The 18,316-nt window shown below is 39.6% G+C and overlaps 1 protein-coding gene across 5 annotated transcripts in view; it reads left to right on the top strand.

The window, feature by feature from the left end:
• Positions 1-18,316, top strand: part of SYNE1 (spectrin repeat containing nuclear envelope protein 1) — a 414,665-nt gene that overhangs the window by 305,205 nt on the left and 91,144 nt on the right. For all 5 annotated transcript variants that reach the window (XM_054570132.1, XM_054570129.1, XM_054570128.1 and 2 more), the window contains 12 exons: positions 1,879-2,052; positions 2,968-3,099; positions 3,765-3,961; positions 4,606-4,738; positions 5,081-5,263; positions 6,529-6,678; positions 7,295-7,471; positions 7,921-8,076; positions 12,353-12,508; positions 15,135-15,305; positions 17,120-17,253; positions 17,658-17,862. In XM_054570132.1, the coding sequence (XP_054426107.1) occupies positions 1,879-2,052; positions 2,968-3,099; positions 3,765-3,961; positions 4,606-4,738; positions 5,081-5,263; positions 6,529-6,678; positions 7,295-7,471; positions 7,921-8,076; positions 12,353-12,508; positions 15,135-15,305; positions 17,120-17,253; positions 17,658-17,862 (1,968 nt within the window). The remainder of the gene's footprint in view (positions 1-1,878; positions 2,053-2,967; positions 3,100-3,764; positions 3,962-4,605; positions 4,739-5,080; positions 5,264-6,528; positions 6,679-7,294; positions 7,472-7,920; positions 8,077-12,352; positions 12,509-15,134; positions 15,306-17,119; positions 17,254-17,657; positions 17,863-18,316) is intronic.

Genomic DNA, 18,316 nt, shown 5'->3' with positions numbered 1-18,316 from the left:
CTCGGGGGCTCTCTTAAAGGGAGTCCAGCTTCCTTCTTCACTGCTCTTTTTCTTTGTGTGCCTATGCCCGCCTGTTGATCCAGTCCCAGGTGTTCTCCCTGCCTTCCCTTGTCTGGCCGAGGGCTCCTCGCTCTGCTCTGGGATTGGGTTCCTGTCTCTTGCCTGAGTCACCCGGCCCTTCTTGGCCCTTAAGCGCATGCTCCTCTACTTGCTGCAGGCCTCCCGAGTGTCCTCCTGGGACACCAGGTCCTTTTGCTACATAATCAGACTTGGTAGGCCTGAAGTTGCTCCATTTGTATGTGCTACACCAAGTTCACGTTAGACGCTCCCCTGTAGTGCAGGCCTGCCCATTGATTGCGCACACTGAGGTAACACTTGCATTATTAGCAGTGATTACAGGAAGAGCAGTTTAGCCAGTCCTGAACCCCAAACTCCCAGACTCTGGGGGTTTCCTATAGGGAAACTTCAGAAATTCCATTGGGTCACAGATGGTTAACATTCTCCCATCATGTAGCTCTCTGGTGGCTTCTAAAGGTGCATTTTTTTTTTTAATCTTACTTCTTGCTGTTTTTCCCAGAGGTTTCTGTGCAAAACTTTGTGATTTATTAAAGCCTTATCATTTGGCTTTGAAAGCAGTGCTTTAAAGTTCGCATCTGGTTCTTCTCAAATCTTTGACCCTAGTAATAAAATAGCCTCCCGAGTTATTCCAGAGAAGAAACTAGAATCGATGAATATAAATAACAGAAATAAAGCCCAGTAGATGAAGAGGTCTGAAAGGAGCGGAGCAGGTAGCCCTCCCAGCCTTGAGAAGCCCACCCAAGGCTGGCAGGGGAGAGGGTCTTAACAGGAATGTCAGCTTTCCCCGAATGCTGGGCTCAGGGACCTCTGAGTTCTCTTCCAAGTTTAAAATTCTATGATACAGTAATAATGGTTCCAGCTTCTGACCAGAGCATTTTCTGAGGGAGAGCTAGCTTTGCAGTGCCCTTGGGCAAGTTGGATAGATTGGACACACAGTTCAGTGTCCGCACATGTAAAATGGGAACTAAGTCTACCTACCTCATAAAGTTGTAAGGATTAAGTGAGTTAGTTGGTCAAGTGCTGATAGAGTTCCTGGCACATAATATGCACTAAATATTGTCGATTCTCAGTCCTTCAGTTCTACCCAAGGTGCCAAGAATAAGAAATGGAATGAACTCTATCTCCCTCCTCTGGTGCCTTTTTCCACATCAAAAGTAACAATTCAAAACACATTTGTAGGATTGTGCAAGGCCTACAGTTTTGTAAGTGTAACATGAGGGAAATTTAAAAGCACATAATACCACTCAGTGTGTGTCAAGCTATGCTTGGCAGTGAGTGCCAAGCACAACCAATGCTCTGGGGGTTCAGAAAAGTAAAGCTGAAGACCAGCCGCAGAAGAAGGAGAGCTTTGAATGTGTCTGTTGAGGTCATCTCAGTAAGTACAGAGCAGAAGCAGAGGCCACGGTTAGGAGTGGGGCCTCATGTGTTGAGGAACAAGGGGGGCCAGTGTGTGTGGTGGGGTTCGTGAGAGGCGTGCCAGGGCAGTACGGACGGCCAGACGTATAGGGCCGAAGGACTCAGCAGGAGTTTGATCAGGAGCTGATTGCAGGTGAAGGCCTCTGTTTGGGCCCAGAGTGTCTGCAGCACAGCGTCCTGTAGGTGCACGTGTTGGAAGGACAGAAGAGGCCAGTTAGAAGTCTGCAGCCCCTATCTCCGCCTGGGTAGTGGGGAGGCCAGCAGCAAAGGAACAGTATCGCTCACTTATTAACCAAATACTGTCCATTCTTCATGTGAAGCAATTTTTACTGTAAGGCAGTGTATGAATGAATCGCCGACCTCTTTCTACTTGAAAAATTGCAGGAATACTTTCAAGGTCTGGAATCGCATATGATTTTGACGGAAACACTCTTCAGAAAGATCATCAGCTTTGCAGCCCCACAGGAGACTCAGTTCCACACAGAAGTGATGGCGCAGGCTTCCGCTGTCCTGAAACGGGCCCACAAAAGGGGCGTAGAGTTGGAGTACATTCTAGAGGTGAGACTCTTGATGCCGCGGTCCTGCCCGAGAGCAGACCCCCGACTGTGAAACAGACCATTAAGGCAAGACACACTTATTCCTGCTATTTGCGTCCTGCGCAGCCTTGGAGCCCTTCCGCACTCCACGTCACCTGCTGCCGGGTTGCTCTGTGTTTCCTGTTTGCATTTTGATAAAGCCAATGCCATGCTGAGAGTCAGCTGGATGAATGCTCATGCACTGGGTTTGGATTGTCGGGTTGAAAAACTTTGCACATTTGCTATAAATTATTGACCCAAACTCCAAGTGATTGAAAAAAAAAAAAAAAGATTTTCTAATTTAAGACAAAATAAAAATCTGAATGTAGGAAAATCATTTGAGAGTTCTCCTTAGTAGAATGTTTATATACTACATAGTCATATTTCTTAAATGTCTGTGTTTTCTTAATTTGCAAGTGTAATGCCTTTAGTTCATTACTACTTGAAGCAGACACGCCAAACCCTTTTAGTTAAATCATGCGGTCGTCATTACCATGGTAAAGAATGAAACTAGGTATACCAGATGCCGAATGTGTTCTAGGTGTGCTGCATATATTATTCTATTCAATCTGCAAAATGCAGTACCTAGGTATTGTTATCCATTTTTAAATGTTAAAAATGAGGTTCAGAGAAGTTGAGTATCTGGTCCACGTTTGTTTAGTAACTTGTGCAGGTTGCTAGTTAGTTGCAGAGGCCACAGCCCACTTACCATGCTTTTCAGCCTCACTCTCTGCTTCCTGGCTTCGAAGCCACCCTTGGCTTCCCAAAGCAAACCGCACCACAGGCATCTGGGCCATAACTTCAAAGAGAACCTGTCACGTGTATATTTGGCACGCAAAGAGGCATGCTGTTCCTTCTAGGGGGCTTTCTGGCTCACAGACTGATGTTGCCTTTCTAGACATGGTCCCACCTGGATGAGGACCAGCAGGAGCTCAGCAAACAGCTGGAGGTGGTGGAAGGCAGCATCCCCAGTGTGGGTCTGGTGGAGGAGAGCGAGGACAGGCTCGTCGACCGGATCACCCTCTTCCAGGTCGGTGTCCCTGTGGCGTCTTGGGGTGAGAGTTGCCACATTTTCTTTTGAAACTTTCCCATGGTTTTAACAGAATCTAAACACACTCGCAATTAAATATTTTATTAAGTACTGCTACTTTTATTTCAAAGCTATTGCCATTGTTGAAAGCACATAAATTTTAAGCATTTGGTTTCTAATAGAATATAAGAAGGTTTTTTTTGTTTTTGTTTTTAATGGGAGCTCCTTTTGAAATTTCGGCCTCCACCAAACACTTTCTGTGGTTTATACTGATGTCACACTATCTTGAAATAATTATCGTTTGTTGTTTTATAATAGAGCATTAAAAGTATATTTTTTTAAATGAAAGAGTACTCTTTCTGAAAACTCAGCTTGCACCAAACATTTTCTGTAATTTATGCTGGTGTCACACTATTCTTGAAATAATTATAGTTTGACAGTCTGAAATGCATGTAAAGTTACCACCACCAAAAAAAAATTTTAAAAATGCCCCTACTTAGATATAGTAGATGAAGCACCTCCAAGCTTCCAATGTTACTTGGGTGCAAGTAGTTGAAGTTTGACTTAGGGTAACAGGAACACAGCGGGCACCAGAGGAATTATGATTCTCAGAGAGACAAATTGTATTATCCAGACTTCTGACCCAGTATTTTTGATTGTTTTAGCATTTGAAATCCAGCCTTAATGAGTACCAGCCCAAATTATACCAGGTGCTAGATGACGGGAAACGACTTCTGATGTCTGTTAGCTGCTCGGATCTAGAAAGCCAGCTAAACCAGCTTGGAGAACACTGGCTAAATAACACCAACAAAGTGTCTAAGGAACTTCACAGACTGGAAACAATACTGAAACACTGGACCAGGTAATACAATGACTCTTTTGCATATTTATAGACTAAGGGGAAGAGATTTTATAAGGCTAGTGAGTACAGACCTTGAAAAAGATATGTCCCCCTAGGAACTCACCACGTAGTTTGGAAAATAAAGGCAAACACAGAACCCCCAGTTGGTAAAGTACGTGGCAGGGAGGCAGGTACCTTACCTCTGAGCTGTCCTCCCCTGCCTACTGACCACATGTGAGTGGTCACAGCCAAGCCTTAGAGAGAGAGAAGAAAAAGTAGTTTTGAGAAGATGGAGTTTCTTATGGACAATGGGAATACTTAAGAAGTGGAGGGTTGATTTCACAAAATGAAATACTATGTCTATGCCATCTTTATTCCTAAGAAATTTAATAGCAATTATCTAATATTGTCTGAACAACCTCAACATGAAAGAATAGGGGAAATATACTTTTATTTTTAATTTAGGGAAGGCAAAACTGAAAACCAGAGAGACTATCTTGCTTTAAGCATAAATATGAAGAGAAGAGAATTTAAGAGTTTCAGCCCAGGGCATTGTTCTCCCAAATGTATCATTCTTCTTTTAAAATTAGCAGGGGTGAATGGCATGGGTTAGCAGAAAGAAGGGATTGGATGTTTACTTACTAGGCTCATTGACATACTTACAGATATCAAAGTGAATCTGCAGCTCTAATTCACTGGTTACAGTCTGCACAAGACAGGCTAGAATTTTGGACTCAGCAATCCGTGACCGTCCCTCAAGAACTAGAGATGGTCCGTGACCATCTGAATGCTTTCCTGGTAAGAATTTAAATGTATTGCTTACAAGTCTATAGGTAAGGCCTGACCAATGGGAAAACTTCATAAACCGCGTTCTTGAGAATCTGTCAATGTTGATTCTGTGTGTTGAATAATTATGCAAAATACCACAGCTCCACATTGCCTCTTGACGTAATTTATAGGTAATGGCTTCATTGTAGGCTCTTTCCTTCAAGGCAAGGGAATGCTGCTTTGGGGTATCCTTTTTTCTCTGGAATGCTTAACATAACTCTCCTTCAAGATGTAAAGAAAAATTGTTTATGCAATCAGTTTGTCTCAGTTCTGGCTACTTACTCCTGATTTGAACTTTATTCCTTCTTTCAGGAGTTTTCCAAAGAAGTGGACGCCAAATCTTCCCTGAAGTCATCTGTTCTAAGCACTGGAAATCGGCTTCTTCGATTAAAGAAAGTGGACACAGCCACCCTGCGCTCTGAGCTGTCGCACATTGATGGCCAGTGGACTGACCTGCTGACAAATATTCCAGCTGTTCAAGAAAAGCTCCATCAGGTATAGAAAGAATCTTTGGTTTGATCGGTAGTAACTGATTCCAGCAATATTAAATGGAAAACGACATTAATCTACTTCTGTTCACAAATTTAAATCAGCTTTGTCTTGAACATTGTCTTTTCTCTCTTCCATTGGGTTGCATACCAAAAATGAACTATTCAACCAAGGCCATACCTACAAATGCCATATCTTCTAAGGGCTTCTTCTGTGTGTGTGTGTGTGTGTGTGTGTGTGTGTGTGTGTGTGTGAGAGAGAGAGAGAGAGAGAGAGAGAGAGAGAGAGAATCCCTGTCTGGCCTTGTTTAAATTCATTCTGTTCTCTTGAGTAAAATGTGGGTAACTATGCCACCCCATTAAGTAGGTTGTTATGAAGATTTAATAACAATAATTGTAAAAGAGCTATAATCTTACCTGCAATACAGCCACTGGCATTCATTCAATTAATGAAGGAAAGTAAGAGAAGGTAAGTCAGGACTTCTTTTTTCTGGAAATATACTTCTCTCTTCTGAACTCCCAGATGGTTTACGTTTCTCTCTCTTTGGCACTTATCACTGTATATAAGGTATGATAGATGTATTTAATGTAAATTCCTTATTCCTGATAATCAGCAGCTATACATTTCTAGAGGACAAGAAACATCTCACATTTATCTCTGTATCATTCTACGCCACATAAAAGGCCATAAGTAGTGTAAATGATTACTTTTGTTCCTCTCACTAATAAATATCTGCATCAATGTATGATGTAGTAAGCTTCAGAATTCTAAGTTTATTTCAGTTAAAGACGGAAGAAATTGGCTATGCTCTTAGGAATAAATATTAAAGTGCCAAAACTCTAGAAAATGATAGGTTGTAGTGTGGTATTTTTCTTCTTCTTTTAACATTCTTGAGTCATAAAACACAGAGATTTTTACAAGATAATTAATAAAATACATCTGTTGAATGTTTTGTAGTTAAGCTTTTTTTAAAGTCATAAAACTAGCTCTAAAATAACAATAATATTTTCTTCTTGCTGGTGTTTTGATTAATTAGTTAATGTTTATACAATGTTTATAGTATTGGATATCGAGTGAACCTTAAGATGACTATTATCCTTCAGTGTTTGCCTGATGTTGAGTTCCAAGCTTCTAATGAGATTAAGATCCAGAAAAGATATTAAGAAGTGTTATCGCTTTTGGTACATTAATAAGAACTAGTGTAGGGTTTTTAGGTTAGCAGAAACTGGGTTTGGATTTTGACACTTGTGACCTGTTCTCTTACTGAGCAGCTCCAGATGGACAAGCTGCCATCTCGCCACGCCATTTCCGAAGTCATGACCTGGATCTCTCTCATGGAAAATGTCATTCGAAAGGATGAGGAGGACATACAAAATTGCATAGGCTACAAGGCAATTCATGAATACCTTCAGAAATACAAGGTAATTAAACCTGGTTTATTTTTAAGTTTTCATAGTTCAGAGCTATTTTATTTGAAGGAACTCGAAGACTCAAGTGATGGAAATCAGGTCGTAAAGCCTAGGTTTCATAGAGCGTGACCAGTTAGGTGGAGAAGAGTAAGACATTCACCTTGCTAGTTATAGGCATAGAAAAGTTGTCCAGTTTTAGGAATAATTGTAAATAAGATTTTGTGTCATTTTAAGAAATCATTAAAAATACTGTAATTTATAAATATTTTGTAATGTGATGGTACAATTTATCCAACTCTGCATCCTCTGCCTAAAATGTATGTGTGCTCATAGTCAATGTATTTACAAATTCAAATTTTTATGTTTTTATAAATTCAAATATATCTATAAATTCAAAAGTTATACATTTAATTTATATTTCATATATTTATATATGAATATATTTATATATATTCAGCTTCTGAAAATAATGGGTTATATGATTACACACAGATAATACCTTTTGTACTAAATCATGGAAGTTATAGTGTTAATCTTAAGGTTAGGTAAGGCTTTCCAACTCCTGATAAAATATAAGGCAGGTATATGTGTGACCTTGCTTTCTTATTTTCTTTCCTTCTTTGTTTAGGGTTTTCAGATAGACATTAACTGTAAACAGCTGACAGTTGATTTTGTGAACCAGTCTGTGCTGCAAATCAGCACTCAGGACGTGGAAAGTAAACGCAGCGATAAGACTGATTTCGCTGAGCAGCTTGGAGCAATGAACAAGAGCTGGCAGATCCTGCAGGGTCTAGTAGCTGAGAAGGTAAGCCAAGTGGCCTCTGCTGTCTGTCCGCGTTTCATGAAAACTCCAAGAATAGGTACACCCTGTAAGAACATTAATTCCTTGAGGGATGTGGCTGCCCTGGACTCAGGATGCTTCCAGAGAGAGAGCCACTGACGGTTACTGGCTCTCCGTGGTCTTTAGTCATGGTAGTTATTTTGCCTCCTGCACCCTCTGCTCTTTGTATATTTCTCATGGTTTTAGCGTTTTAAAGATGCCTCTTCATTTGTTTTGGCTTTGCTTCCAGTTGACTGAAGTTCTTTACTTGCTTACCAAAAATAGCCATTGATTCGCACTTTGTAACAGTCGTTTCTTAATCATATACACAATGGACTGTGTTTAAAGAATTCTCAGTTTGGAGGAAACAGCGGCTTCCCAATGATTTGAATTTAAAATAAAATTGCAAATTTCATTTCCTTATGTTTGTTCAGATTCAGTTGTTGGAAGGCTTACTGGAATCTTGGTCAGAATATGAAAATAATGTACAATGTACGAAAACTTGGTTTGAAACCCAGGAAAAGAGGCTACAACAACAGCAGCGAATTGGAGATCAGGCTTCAGTTCAGAATGCAATGAAGGACTGCCAGGTAAGTGGTCCAGGCGGCTGGCATGCCCAGGTTCACAACTACACGGCATATGCCAGAGGAGTTTGCAGCTCTTGAGAACTGAGAGTTAAATATTGAAAAAAGTCACATTTGGTTACAGATTTCTCTGATGATGTGAGTTTGTAGTTTTCCTATCAGCTTTTTTCAGCTGTTTTTTTAAAATTTGAAAATAGACTTTTTAATCACACTCGTAAAAAGAGAATGCTGCTAACCCTCATATACTGATGATCAGATTGGTAATTTTCAAGATTTTGACCTATGTGCCTGAACTATTTCTTGTCTTGAAGATGCCGTAGTTAATCCCAGAGGGCTTGCCGCTTTGTTCCTGCATGCTGCAATACATAGCTCCAAAGAATCCACTTTTCTCGTATAACCATAATATTATCACCACAAAAAGCTGAGCGATGATCCCTTAATATTTCTTAATGCTCAACCCATAACCCTATTTCCTAAATTGTTTGTAAAGTGCCTCTTTTCAGTTAATTTGTTTCCATAAAGATACAACAGTGTCCACATGCTACATATGCTTGTCAGCTCTCTTAAGTCTCTAATACTTTCTTAATACTATTAACTTGTCGCAGAAAATGTCAACTGGCCCCAGATTCAGGATTAGCCTGTGTGTGTCCTTAACGTGCCGTTCACTTTGCTCTTCCCTCTCCTGTGTTTCCCATGTATGGGAGTTAGCACTGGAGGCTTGGATTCTGGTTCAACCATAATGAGCAAGTGCTTCAGAGGTGACAACATCACTACTGTGTCACTTGGGGAAGCACTTAGCAGTGTCCCCGTGCTCTGTTAGTGACAAGGATTGTGGGTTCAGGGTGAGGGGGCACACTCTCAAAGTTTCCGAGGAACCAGGGAACACGTAATATTTCCCCAGGTATTCTGCTTTATGCAGAAGAAATGTGAGCTGTAACAGTTAACCCTGCATTCATTGTTTCTAAAAATAATTTAAGAATTTATAGTGGCGCTTCTCTGTAGTGTTTCCTAAGAACAACGGAAGACTCAGTGGGGCGGTAATCCTGCAGAAATGCTCCTATCCCAAAGCTTGTTTTTATAGTCCAGACTTCACAAGGAAGGCCTTTAGTAATGAACTTTCTTCCAAACAGAACTTTTTCTGTGGGGCACATAAAGTGAGGTATATTTAAGCTCGGAATCAAGGCTTTTTGGTTCAGAAAGGAAGAGCTGACAAGCTAATGGACTGCAATTCCAACGGTGCATAAAAATGGCAATGGAAACTATAATGGAGAGAAATACTTTGAAGTTAAAAAAAAAAGCCTCACATCAGAAGATGGGTGTATAAAATATGGAAGAACAAAAACATCTGTCGTTGCATTTCCGATTTTCCAGGGGCCAAGAGTATTTCTAATTTAGGCCATCAATTCTAAATTGTGCAAATAAGCCAGAATTTCAGATTTTTACTTGGAAAGATGAGAGTTATCCCTCTTGATGAGCTCCTAAGTTTAAAGCAATTCCATTAAAATTAGAGACTAATTTACATGTTAACATTAACAGGATTAGTGCTTCCTTGTTATATTGTTATTATAGACTTTACTATTAAAAGACTAAAATAATACATTAATATAACTTTTCTGGTTTTCTTCCTCTCACGTTTTTTAGTATATTTTTTCTTCTTTTAATTTACTTTTCTTCTGCCATTTTCTATTTTGTTTCTTTTCATGAGTGTGTCTCCTGTTTAATAGAGAGAGACATTGCTATCTGGAAAATGTAGTGGGTGCTTGGCATGTTTTACTCCTTTTTGGACACAAACTTTAGTCTCCCAGAGGGTCATATCAGGCAGTCTCAGGGAGGAAGGCTTAAAGTGCCCTTTAAGGAGCTTGACACCAATGCCAACTTGTGATTTCAAAAGAAAAGTAATTTTTTGAAACAAAGAACAGAATGAATGCAGCCCACACAGTTATTTTGGTGCATCACATATAAGTCACAATAGCCTAACCGGCAAGTTCTCTTTGGGGCGGCGGGGGGGGAGGGGGGGATGTGCGTGCGTGTGTGTGTGTGTGTGTGTGTGTGTGTGTGTGTGTGTGTGTGTGTGTGTTTCCTAACTGGCTGGTTCTGTTTGGCAGCACCACAAACCTTGATCAAAATTTATTGTCATTTTTGAGAAATTGTTCCTTTGGACCAAGGTGTGAAATTCAAGCCAGCATACTTAAATCCGTGACTGGATTCAAGCCTTACACTTTGTTTTAACTATCTTGAATATTTTTCCACTCTTTCAGAGGTGATTTATTAATTTAAAAGAACATAAAAACTGATACTTATAAATTAACTCAAGTTAAGAATGACTCATTATAGCAAAAAATGTTAGGCTTGGCTTTCCTTTTCATTGATCAGAAATAGAATTATCTTTTAATTATTATTGAAAGGAAAGGAAAACACCTTCATTTTATGCAAAATATATATCTTAGTCTTGCTTCCCTCCTGGATTTTGCTTTCATGCCAATATAAATGTGCGGAGCATTTTAGAGATGTGTTTCTAAACAATGAATCATTAATTTACTGTTGCTCACTGAAAAAAAGTTAATGTCTATGGATAAATGAGAGTAAATTTAATTCCAGTGGTTGAATTTTAGAGTCATATGAAAGACATGTTGGAAGGATTATTTATGGTTATTTAATCTTCTAGAGAAGTAGAGAGAAATATCCTTAAATAGTAAAGTTAATTATGTTTTCTATACTGCATAAAAGACTTGTAATCCTAGTAATCACTATATTCATTCCCTGGTTAATTATCTAAGATGTCAAAATTCTGACAGAATTATAATGTGGAAATTAAAAAACAACATTAAAAACAGAAATGATCTCTTCTGAATACTAAATGCATGAATTTCTAATTAGTACATCATGACAAAAATAGCTTTATGATAATTAAGGAGAGAAAAATAAATAAATTTGCACTGAAGTGTGGCAGATTACCAAATGACTGAATATAATAACACTATCTTACATTTGCCTAGTTTTTTAAAGCTTAAAAGATATTATATACACATATATATTTATTTATGCATCTAATGTTAGCCTTTTGAGGTAAGCAAATATATTATTATTCTTATTTTATAAACTGAGTAGTGAGTGGTTCACAGTTTGGACCACACAGAAAAAATAAGAGGCCTTTGTAATCAATACAGCAGAGACTGGGCTCCTTCCTGTAGCCTATCAATAACACCACCCAGACCCAGTCTTGTTATCCATATGTGGAGTGGTAGAAGTCTTTTTTTGCAGAATTGAGACATTGTCTAAACTTAAAATATTTGGAGATTTTCTTCATTCTAACCTCCAAGGCCTACACATCTCCACATGCAGTTCTGGGGGTGTACTGTAAATGGAGCCGTGCCTTAACGTATGGCTCCTCACATCACCTCATCATGGGATGGACAGCCTCCCCACAGTTCATGTCCGGCTGCCTCGCCTCCAGCACTGGGCTTGGTCTCAGTGGGCTCGGAAGGTTGGGTTCTAAGCCCACCTTCAGCCTCACCGGCTCTGAGACCCGAGACAGGTTGTGTGACTTGATCTCCCACATGTTCATTCATAAAACTGTGCTAGCAGTCAGAGCGCATCACGGAGCTCTCTGGATTTTCAAATGGCATTAAAGTCTAACTTAAGAGTATGGTGTGTGGTTAAGTATGATCTCCAGGTCGTTGCCTCATTTTATTTTCTTTTTTGAATACCTCATACTGACAGTTGTAAATGCACATCCCAAAGAAAATGAAAATTTGACTCATGAAAAAAGCCTATAATTTTTTCAAATCACATAGAATCAGACTATTTTAGGGAGAAATAAAGGATAATAGACCTCTTGAAGAAACGGAGACACAGTGGATGTTTCTCACTTACCCAAAGTGCCACAGCTCTATCGTAGCGGAAATGTAACTGAATCTCAGATACGGGGCACAGATTACCATTCTATTGCATTTTACCCTGTGGCTTGGACTGGGTAATTTTTTCAACACCAAGATACATGAATTTAAGAATATAATCATGTTACATTTCTGACCATTTCTTTCCTGTAGTTTCTTGAAAAAAATTACATGGTGCCATTTCCTTATCTACTAGGTAATCGAATTTTACTTTTTTAAGTTTTGCTAATTTATCATGGGATAAAAAGACTATTTAAACAATTTAAACATAGAAAGAAGACCCTGCCCTGAGAATGATATGCTTTTTGGATTAGTAAGAGATTTTTTTAAGGATATGAGACTATCATAGAATAATTTAAAAGGACTATTTTTAAAAAATCTTCCAGGAACTAGAAGATTTGATTAAAGCAAAAGAAAAAGAGGTCAAGAAAATTGAACAAAATGGACTTGCTTTGATTCAGAACAAGAAAGAGGACGTGTCTGGTGTCGTCGTGAGCACGCTGCGGGAACTCAGCCAGGCCTGGGCCAGCTTAGACCACAGGGTAACGTTGCTTGTGAGAGGCGCCTCCGCGCCCACGTCTGCCTTTTCACGTCCATGATATGTGTGGTGGTTTTCCTAAAGCAACAGAGTAAATAATTGTGAATCTCTTCATCATCTTTTTGCACTTAAATTTGGGGTGTTTTCTACAACAAACATACAATAATCTTACCCATTTCTATGTCCACAGAGACCAATCAAGCCCAGACATTTCACAAATGTGTATCCCCAGGCTGGATTTCTCTCCTAAAATCTAGACAGAGACAAAGGCAGGGGTAGAGAGAGAAATTCAGCTTGTAGACGTCTCCTCTTCCACGACCAGTAGCCATCTCAAGCTTCCATGTCCAAACCACCTCCCGCTCCCCCGCAAACCTACACTTTCTGCCATCTCAGTTAGTGACAGTTCTACCCTTCCACTCATCTGGGCAGGAAACTGTGGTGTCATTCTCCACTCGTCTCTTCCTCTCACCCCCTGCATCTAGTCCATCAGCACGCCTGCCAGCCATGTTTTCTTGACGAGCTCTAGAACCTGGCCTCTGCGCCTGTCTCTGCAGTTAGTGCCTGGGTCTGAGTCATCGTGGTCGCCCACCTTGATGAGGTTGGCGACCTCCTGAACGGTCTCCGTGCCAGGGAGGTCCTGCTAAAATGGAAGTCAAATCACGCAAGCCCTCAGCTCCAAACCCCCCACCAGCTTCTGGTCTCATTAGAATGAGGACAAAACCTGGCGAGGACCTAACGGCCCACATGACCTGGCCTCCCAGGGTCCCTCCGACCTCATCTCCTGCAGCCGTCCCGCAGGCTCATTTTGCTCTGGTGTCCTCTGCTCTTGGACTTACCAGGCATGTTCCACACTCAGAGACTTTGCACTGGCTGTGCCCTCTGCCTGGATCACCCGTCTCCCAAATATACATGTGAACCACACCCTATCCTCAAAGGCTTTGTTCAAGTTTGCCCTCTCAGTGGGGGGTTTCCTGGACACCTCGTTTTAAATAACAGCCTCTGCACCCCCATCTCGGCCTCCCTGGCTCTCCTCTTGGCTCTGCTTTTATTTATATTATTTATGTTATTTATCAATTTCTACCATATGGTATAGTCTACTTCTCTAACACATAAGCATGACGAAGATACTTGACAAATACATGCTGAATGGATTATTGAATCCTTTAATAAGAATACATGTGAAAGCAAATACTGTTCTGCACCCAAGTAGTCATGGTCCACCCTTTACAAAATCAAGAGTTGAAGCCGAAGCTGGCTAATGACTGAGACCAATGGCACGGCAAACAGCTCCTCATAGTCTCTGTGCTCTTCTCCAAGTGCAGCTGGGCAGTTCCTCCTTACCTTATTATTAACCCATTTTTAACTCATTTTATTTCATGCACTTCTATAATTATCACAAATCTTTGGAAAGAATTCACCATATAAATAAACTGTTTCTTTATAGATATATCACATGATGATAAAAAAATAATACAAAGAGGAACTAGATGACTTAAGTATTTCTCTGGCTTTATTTTCACGTCTCTTCCTGACTTTCCGGGGATAGGCCCTGACATCGGCCCGCACCCATGGCCCCGCGTCATTTTGGGGGCAGTACTTTCTTAGTCCTTTGGCCCTTTGGAGAGTATCTTGATTGGTTTCAACATTATTTATTTATGCTGAGAAGAAAAGCAGAGCATGAAGGTGCAGATTAATTTATTATATGATCTCTTTTCTTAATTATGGCCATACTCCATACTCAAAAGATTACAGTTAGGAGATTAGGGGGGGACATCCAGGAAGCCCAACACAGACATTTTTCAAAATGATATACAGGTATCTTTCTAAATGATACGCAGACAAACTAAACCTTAACTTTTCTGTTACAGATAAGTATAGGGCAATATGTTATTAGATGTGTTATCTCAAGATATTTATTTGTATATGTGCATGCACATATGTGAGATAGATAGACAGACAGATAGACAAATAGGTTTCATTTCCTGGGTCCAGATTTGCCTAGATTCAAATCTAGGTTTCTCACATTCCAACAGTATGACTCAAGTGATTTTTGTAACCTCTTTGTGCCTCAGTTTCTTCACTTATAAGAAGGGGATGATGATTCCAACCTCATAAGGTTGTTATGAAGATTAAATGAGTTACTGCATTAGTGAAAACTTTCATTTATTTCCTATACTGTAGTATTAAATATATCAACCTTTTATAACTTCTATATTATTTGATATAAAATATATAGTATATAAACATCATATATATAATCTTTTCAAAAATTTCAATTTAGACTGAGTGTTCAAAAGTAAGAGATGATTTGACTTTGGGTAGTGGGCACAAAATGCAATATATAGATTATGTATCATAGAAATGTACACTTGGAAACTATATAACCCTGTTAACCAATGTCACTCCTATAAATTTAAAAAAAATAAAATAATTAAAAGTAGATCAAAAAGTAAGACGAGGCATCTGTTTCAATGGTGCTACATCTTACTTTCCTTAACTCTTTTTTGTTTGAGTTAATCTGTCAGGCCTGAAACCCCGATGAAGTTCTTAATGTTTTCCCATCAATTGAACATAAATTCCCTAATTTTAAATGCTATGCAATTCTGAGAAGTGTCTGTCTCCTTCCAAAGGCTGCGCAGCTAAAGACACTGCTGAAGTCCGTGCACGCCCAGTGGGGTCAGCACAAAGCGGCCTTTGATGAGATGCACGGTTACCTCATGGAGGCCCGGTACTCTCTTTCTCGGTTCCGCCTGCTGATCGGCTCTTTAGAAGCTGTGCAAGTTCAGGTAGACAACCTCCAGGTAAGGAATGAAGGATCTGCCCTCCACATGCCTTTTAACTTGAGAATTTTTTTTTTTTTAAAAACAAACCAAATGTAGATATCATCCTGGAATATTGCTCTATATTGTTTACATGTAATCTTTTTAAAAAATATTTAAAATTAATTTTACGTGCTGTTTTCATGACTCATTCAAACTTGCCTGTGGATACCCAATTTTGGATTAGCCGCTATATAATTAAATGATTTTTAAAATTTTAACATATAAATATCCACATGAATCTGTTTTATAACCCAATCAACCTCCTTGATCCATTGTCCCTACATTTTGTGTCTCCCCTTTTCTCTTTTTATCCTTCTTCTCCAAACATATTCTAAGGGAATAAAAAGAAAGCAAAGAGAAAAATAGCAAAAGTGGTAAAATTTTAAACTACTGTTTTCCCTCCATTTACCATACTATCACTTGTCTATCCAATGTGTACACAGAACCCTCTTTTTGTAGCGCTTAAGTGCTTCCTTTCCTGTGCGTGCGTTATCATTGTATTCATCTAGATGGATAACGTTGCTGCTGTTTGACTTACACACAGCCCTCTTCCTACCTGAGGTCACTGCCCTCAAATTAGCTGCTGTCCTCACGTCCCTGCACACCTGGGCACTGGGTGCTCTCACCTGTCGCTGCTCTTACTCCCCGGCTAAGTAATGGGAACTATGGGACGGGCAGGGCAGGCACGCGGAGGATGGGATGCCTGCAGGAGCCCAGCGCGTTCCTCCTTGGCCTGGCGATCAAAGTTTACGTGCTGCTCACCTCGCAGGCAGACTCTCTGAAGGGAACACCTTTTGGGGGGGCGTGGGACAGGAGGGAGGAAGGATAGAATATGTATATATATTTTATTTAAAACTTAAGTCGTTGCTGTAGATACTAACAATCATTAAAACTTATTTGAGAATAGTAAGTTTTAAAACATATTTTATAACTTTGAGGAGGTTATAAGTGCTTTTTTAACTTAGCTTATTCCGTGTTTAACACCTGCAAATGCTGTTTTAAGATATGAAGACATATCTAGAGACATGTCTTCATATGTAAAGATATGTCTTTTCATCTTTATATCAGATCTTAAGATATGTCTTTACCCTGCATATTTTGACTTGATGGAAATCAGATACCAGTGCTAAATAGGACTAGGCTATTGTGTCCTCCTTTGTCTACAGAGGTGTACCAGGAACTGAGACTATCACTTAGTCTTACTCAGAACTACTAGCAGTATTTCCAGAGAGAGATCCACCTTCAAGCTCCTTCACTGGTAGACTACTGTGCCAAGTCTAGAGCCTGTCTAATAAATATTCTTTTCAAGGAAGAACACTAGATATAGAACTTAGAGATGATACTCATAAAAGTGATGACTTCTTAAAGTCTAATTGTTGGGGCTTTCTGATAGAAAAAAAATTCTAGGTATGTAATAAAACAGAATCTGGGGTTTTAGCTGTGAACAGCAAAGAGAACCGCAGTGTTCAGATTGCATGCATCCCCCCCACCGGTGGCTTCCCACTGGATAATGGACAAAGGCTCCATATGTGAGCTCTTCTAGCAGGACCCCAGGTGATACTCTAAGGTGGCCTAATTGCTAAGAATGCCTCTTCACACCCATGAGAATGAAATCATAAAGAATAAGAAACGATTATCTAAAGAAAGCTTATAAAGCATTGGAGCAACGTCATGGTTTATACATTCACATTTACATGTGCATTTTCATGAAAACAGGTACAAATTACTTTTAGATTTGGTTATAAGAATTTAAATCTTATCATTTTATCTGTGGCATTTTTTCCTTTGGGCAGAACCTTCAAGATGATCTAGAAAAACAGGAAAAGAGCTTACAGAAATTTGGCTCTATCACCAACCAGCTGTTAAAAGAGTGCCACCCCCCTGTGACAGAAACTCTTACCAATACTTTAAAGGAAGTCACTATGAGGTATGGAGCATGCTAATTTGACACTGTTATGCATGACTTATATATCACAAACACATTATAAGTAATGACACAGTTAAAACGTACTGGCACTTTGAATTTGAGCTTCATAGATTCTATTCTATTAATGCTTTAATTTTCACAAAATGAAGTTAATGATAACTAAATGCAGTGAAAATATTTAGAAAGAAATTAGAACTGCTGTATATCCAAAGGTTGCCCTCCTTCCCACGATCTACCCCTAAAATGAGTGTGAAAGGTTACTTTTTATGATGGTAAACAGAAATGAGACATCTTTGCATTATTTCCAACTTTACATGAAGCAGGATCCTGAAAAATAAAATGGTGAGTAACAGCATTTGGTGAGAGGTGGTAACCTGCCCCTGAGCATTGGCTGTTGTTTCCAGATGGGATAACTTGCTGGAAGAGATAGCTGAGCAGCTGCACTCAAGCCGGGCCCTCCTACAGCTCTGGCAGAGGTACAAGGACTACTCCAAACAGTGTGCTTCCACGGTTCAGCAGCAGGAGGAGCGAACCAATGAGCTCCTGAAGGCAGCCACTAATAAGGACATCGCCGACGACGAAGTTGCTGCTTGGATTCAAGATTGCAATGTATGTTTAGGAACTATGATTTTTTCCCAGCATGCCTTTCTTAGACTTCTCAAGTTCAGCAGGGCTGTGCTGATGTGTATAAACTTTTGTATGCCTCAGTACCTGAGACAATGACCCAAAAATAATTGTTTTTGGTATCCAAGAGCCTACAAGGTCTTCAGAACACATGGATCAGATTTAAAAAGGCCCCTCTCACTTGTTTCAATTTTAAGGATGAGATGTTTTCTCATTTTTTTCTAACAAAATACAATCCATGGGAATGATTTAGGCTGTATTTACAGAGGTGGTTTATATAAGAAATGACCATATGGAGAATAGTAGTATACTTTTTAAAAATCTGTTGTTAAAGGTATTGTCCATTTTGGTTCATTATCTTTTATGTAATCATCAACATAATTTCTACCAAGAATTTAATAGTAGAAAGAAGTCTTTCTCTCCTGACTTACGGGTGTAC

Source organism: Pteronotus mesoamericanus, unplaced genomic scaffold, assembly GCF_021234165.1.
Source record: "Pteronotus mesoamericanus isolate MK-2021 breed Mesoamerican mustached bat unplaced genomic scaffold, CSHL_Meso_final contig_20, whole genome shotgun sequence".
In the NCBI taxonomy this organism is placed as follows: domain Eukaryota; kingdom Metazoa; phylum Chordata; class Mammalia; order Chiroptera; family Mormoopidae; genus Pteronotus; species Pteronotus mesoamericanus.
Note: the sequence above shows the minus strand (reverse complement) of the source record. Positions and strands in the feature narration are given on the sequence as shown.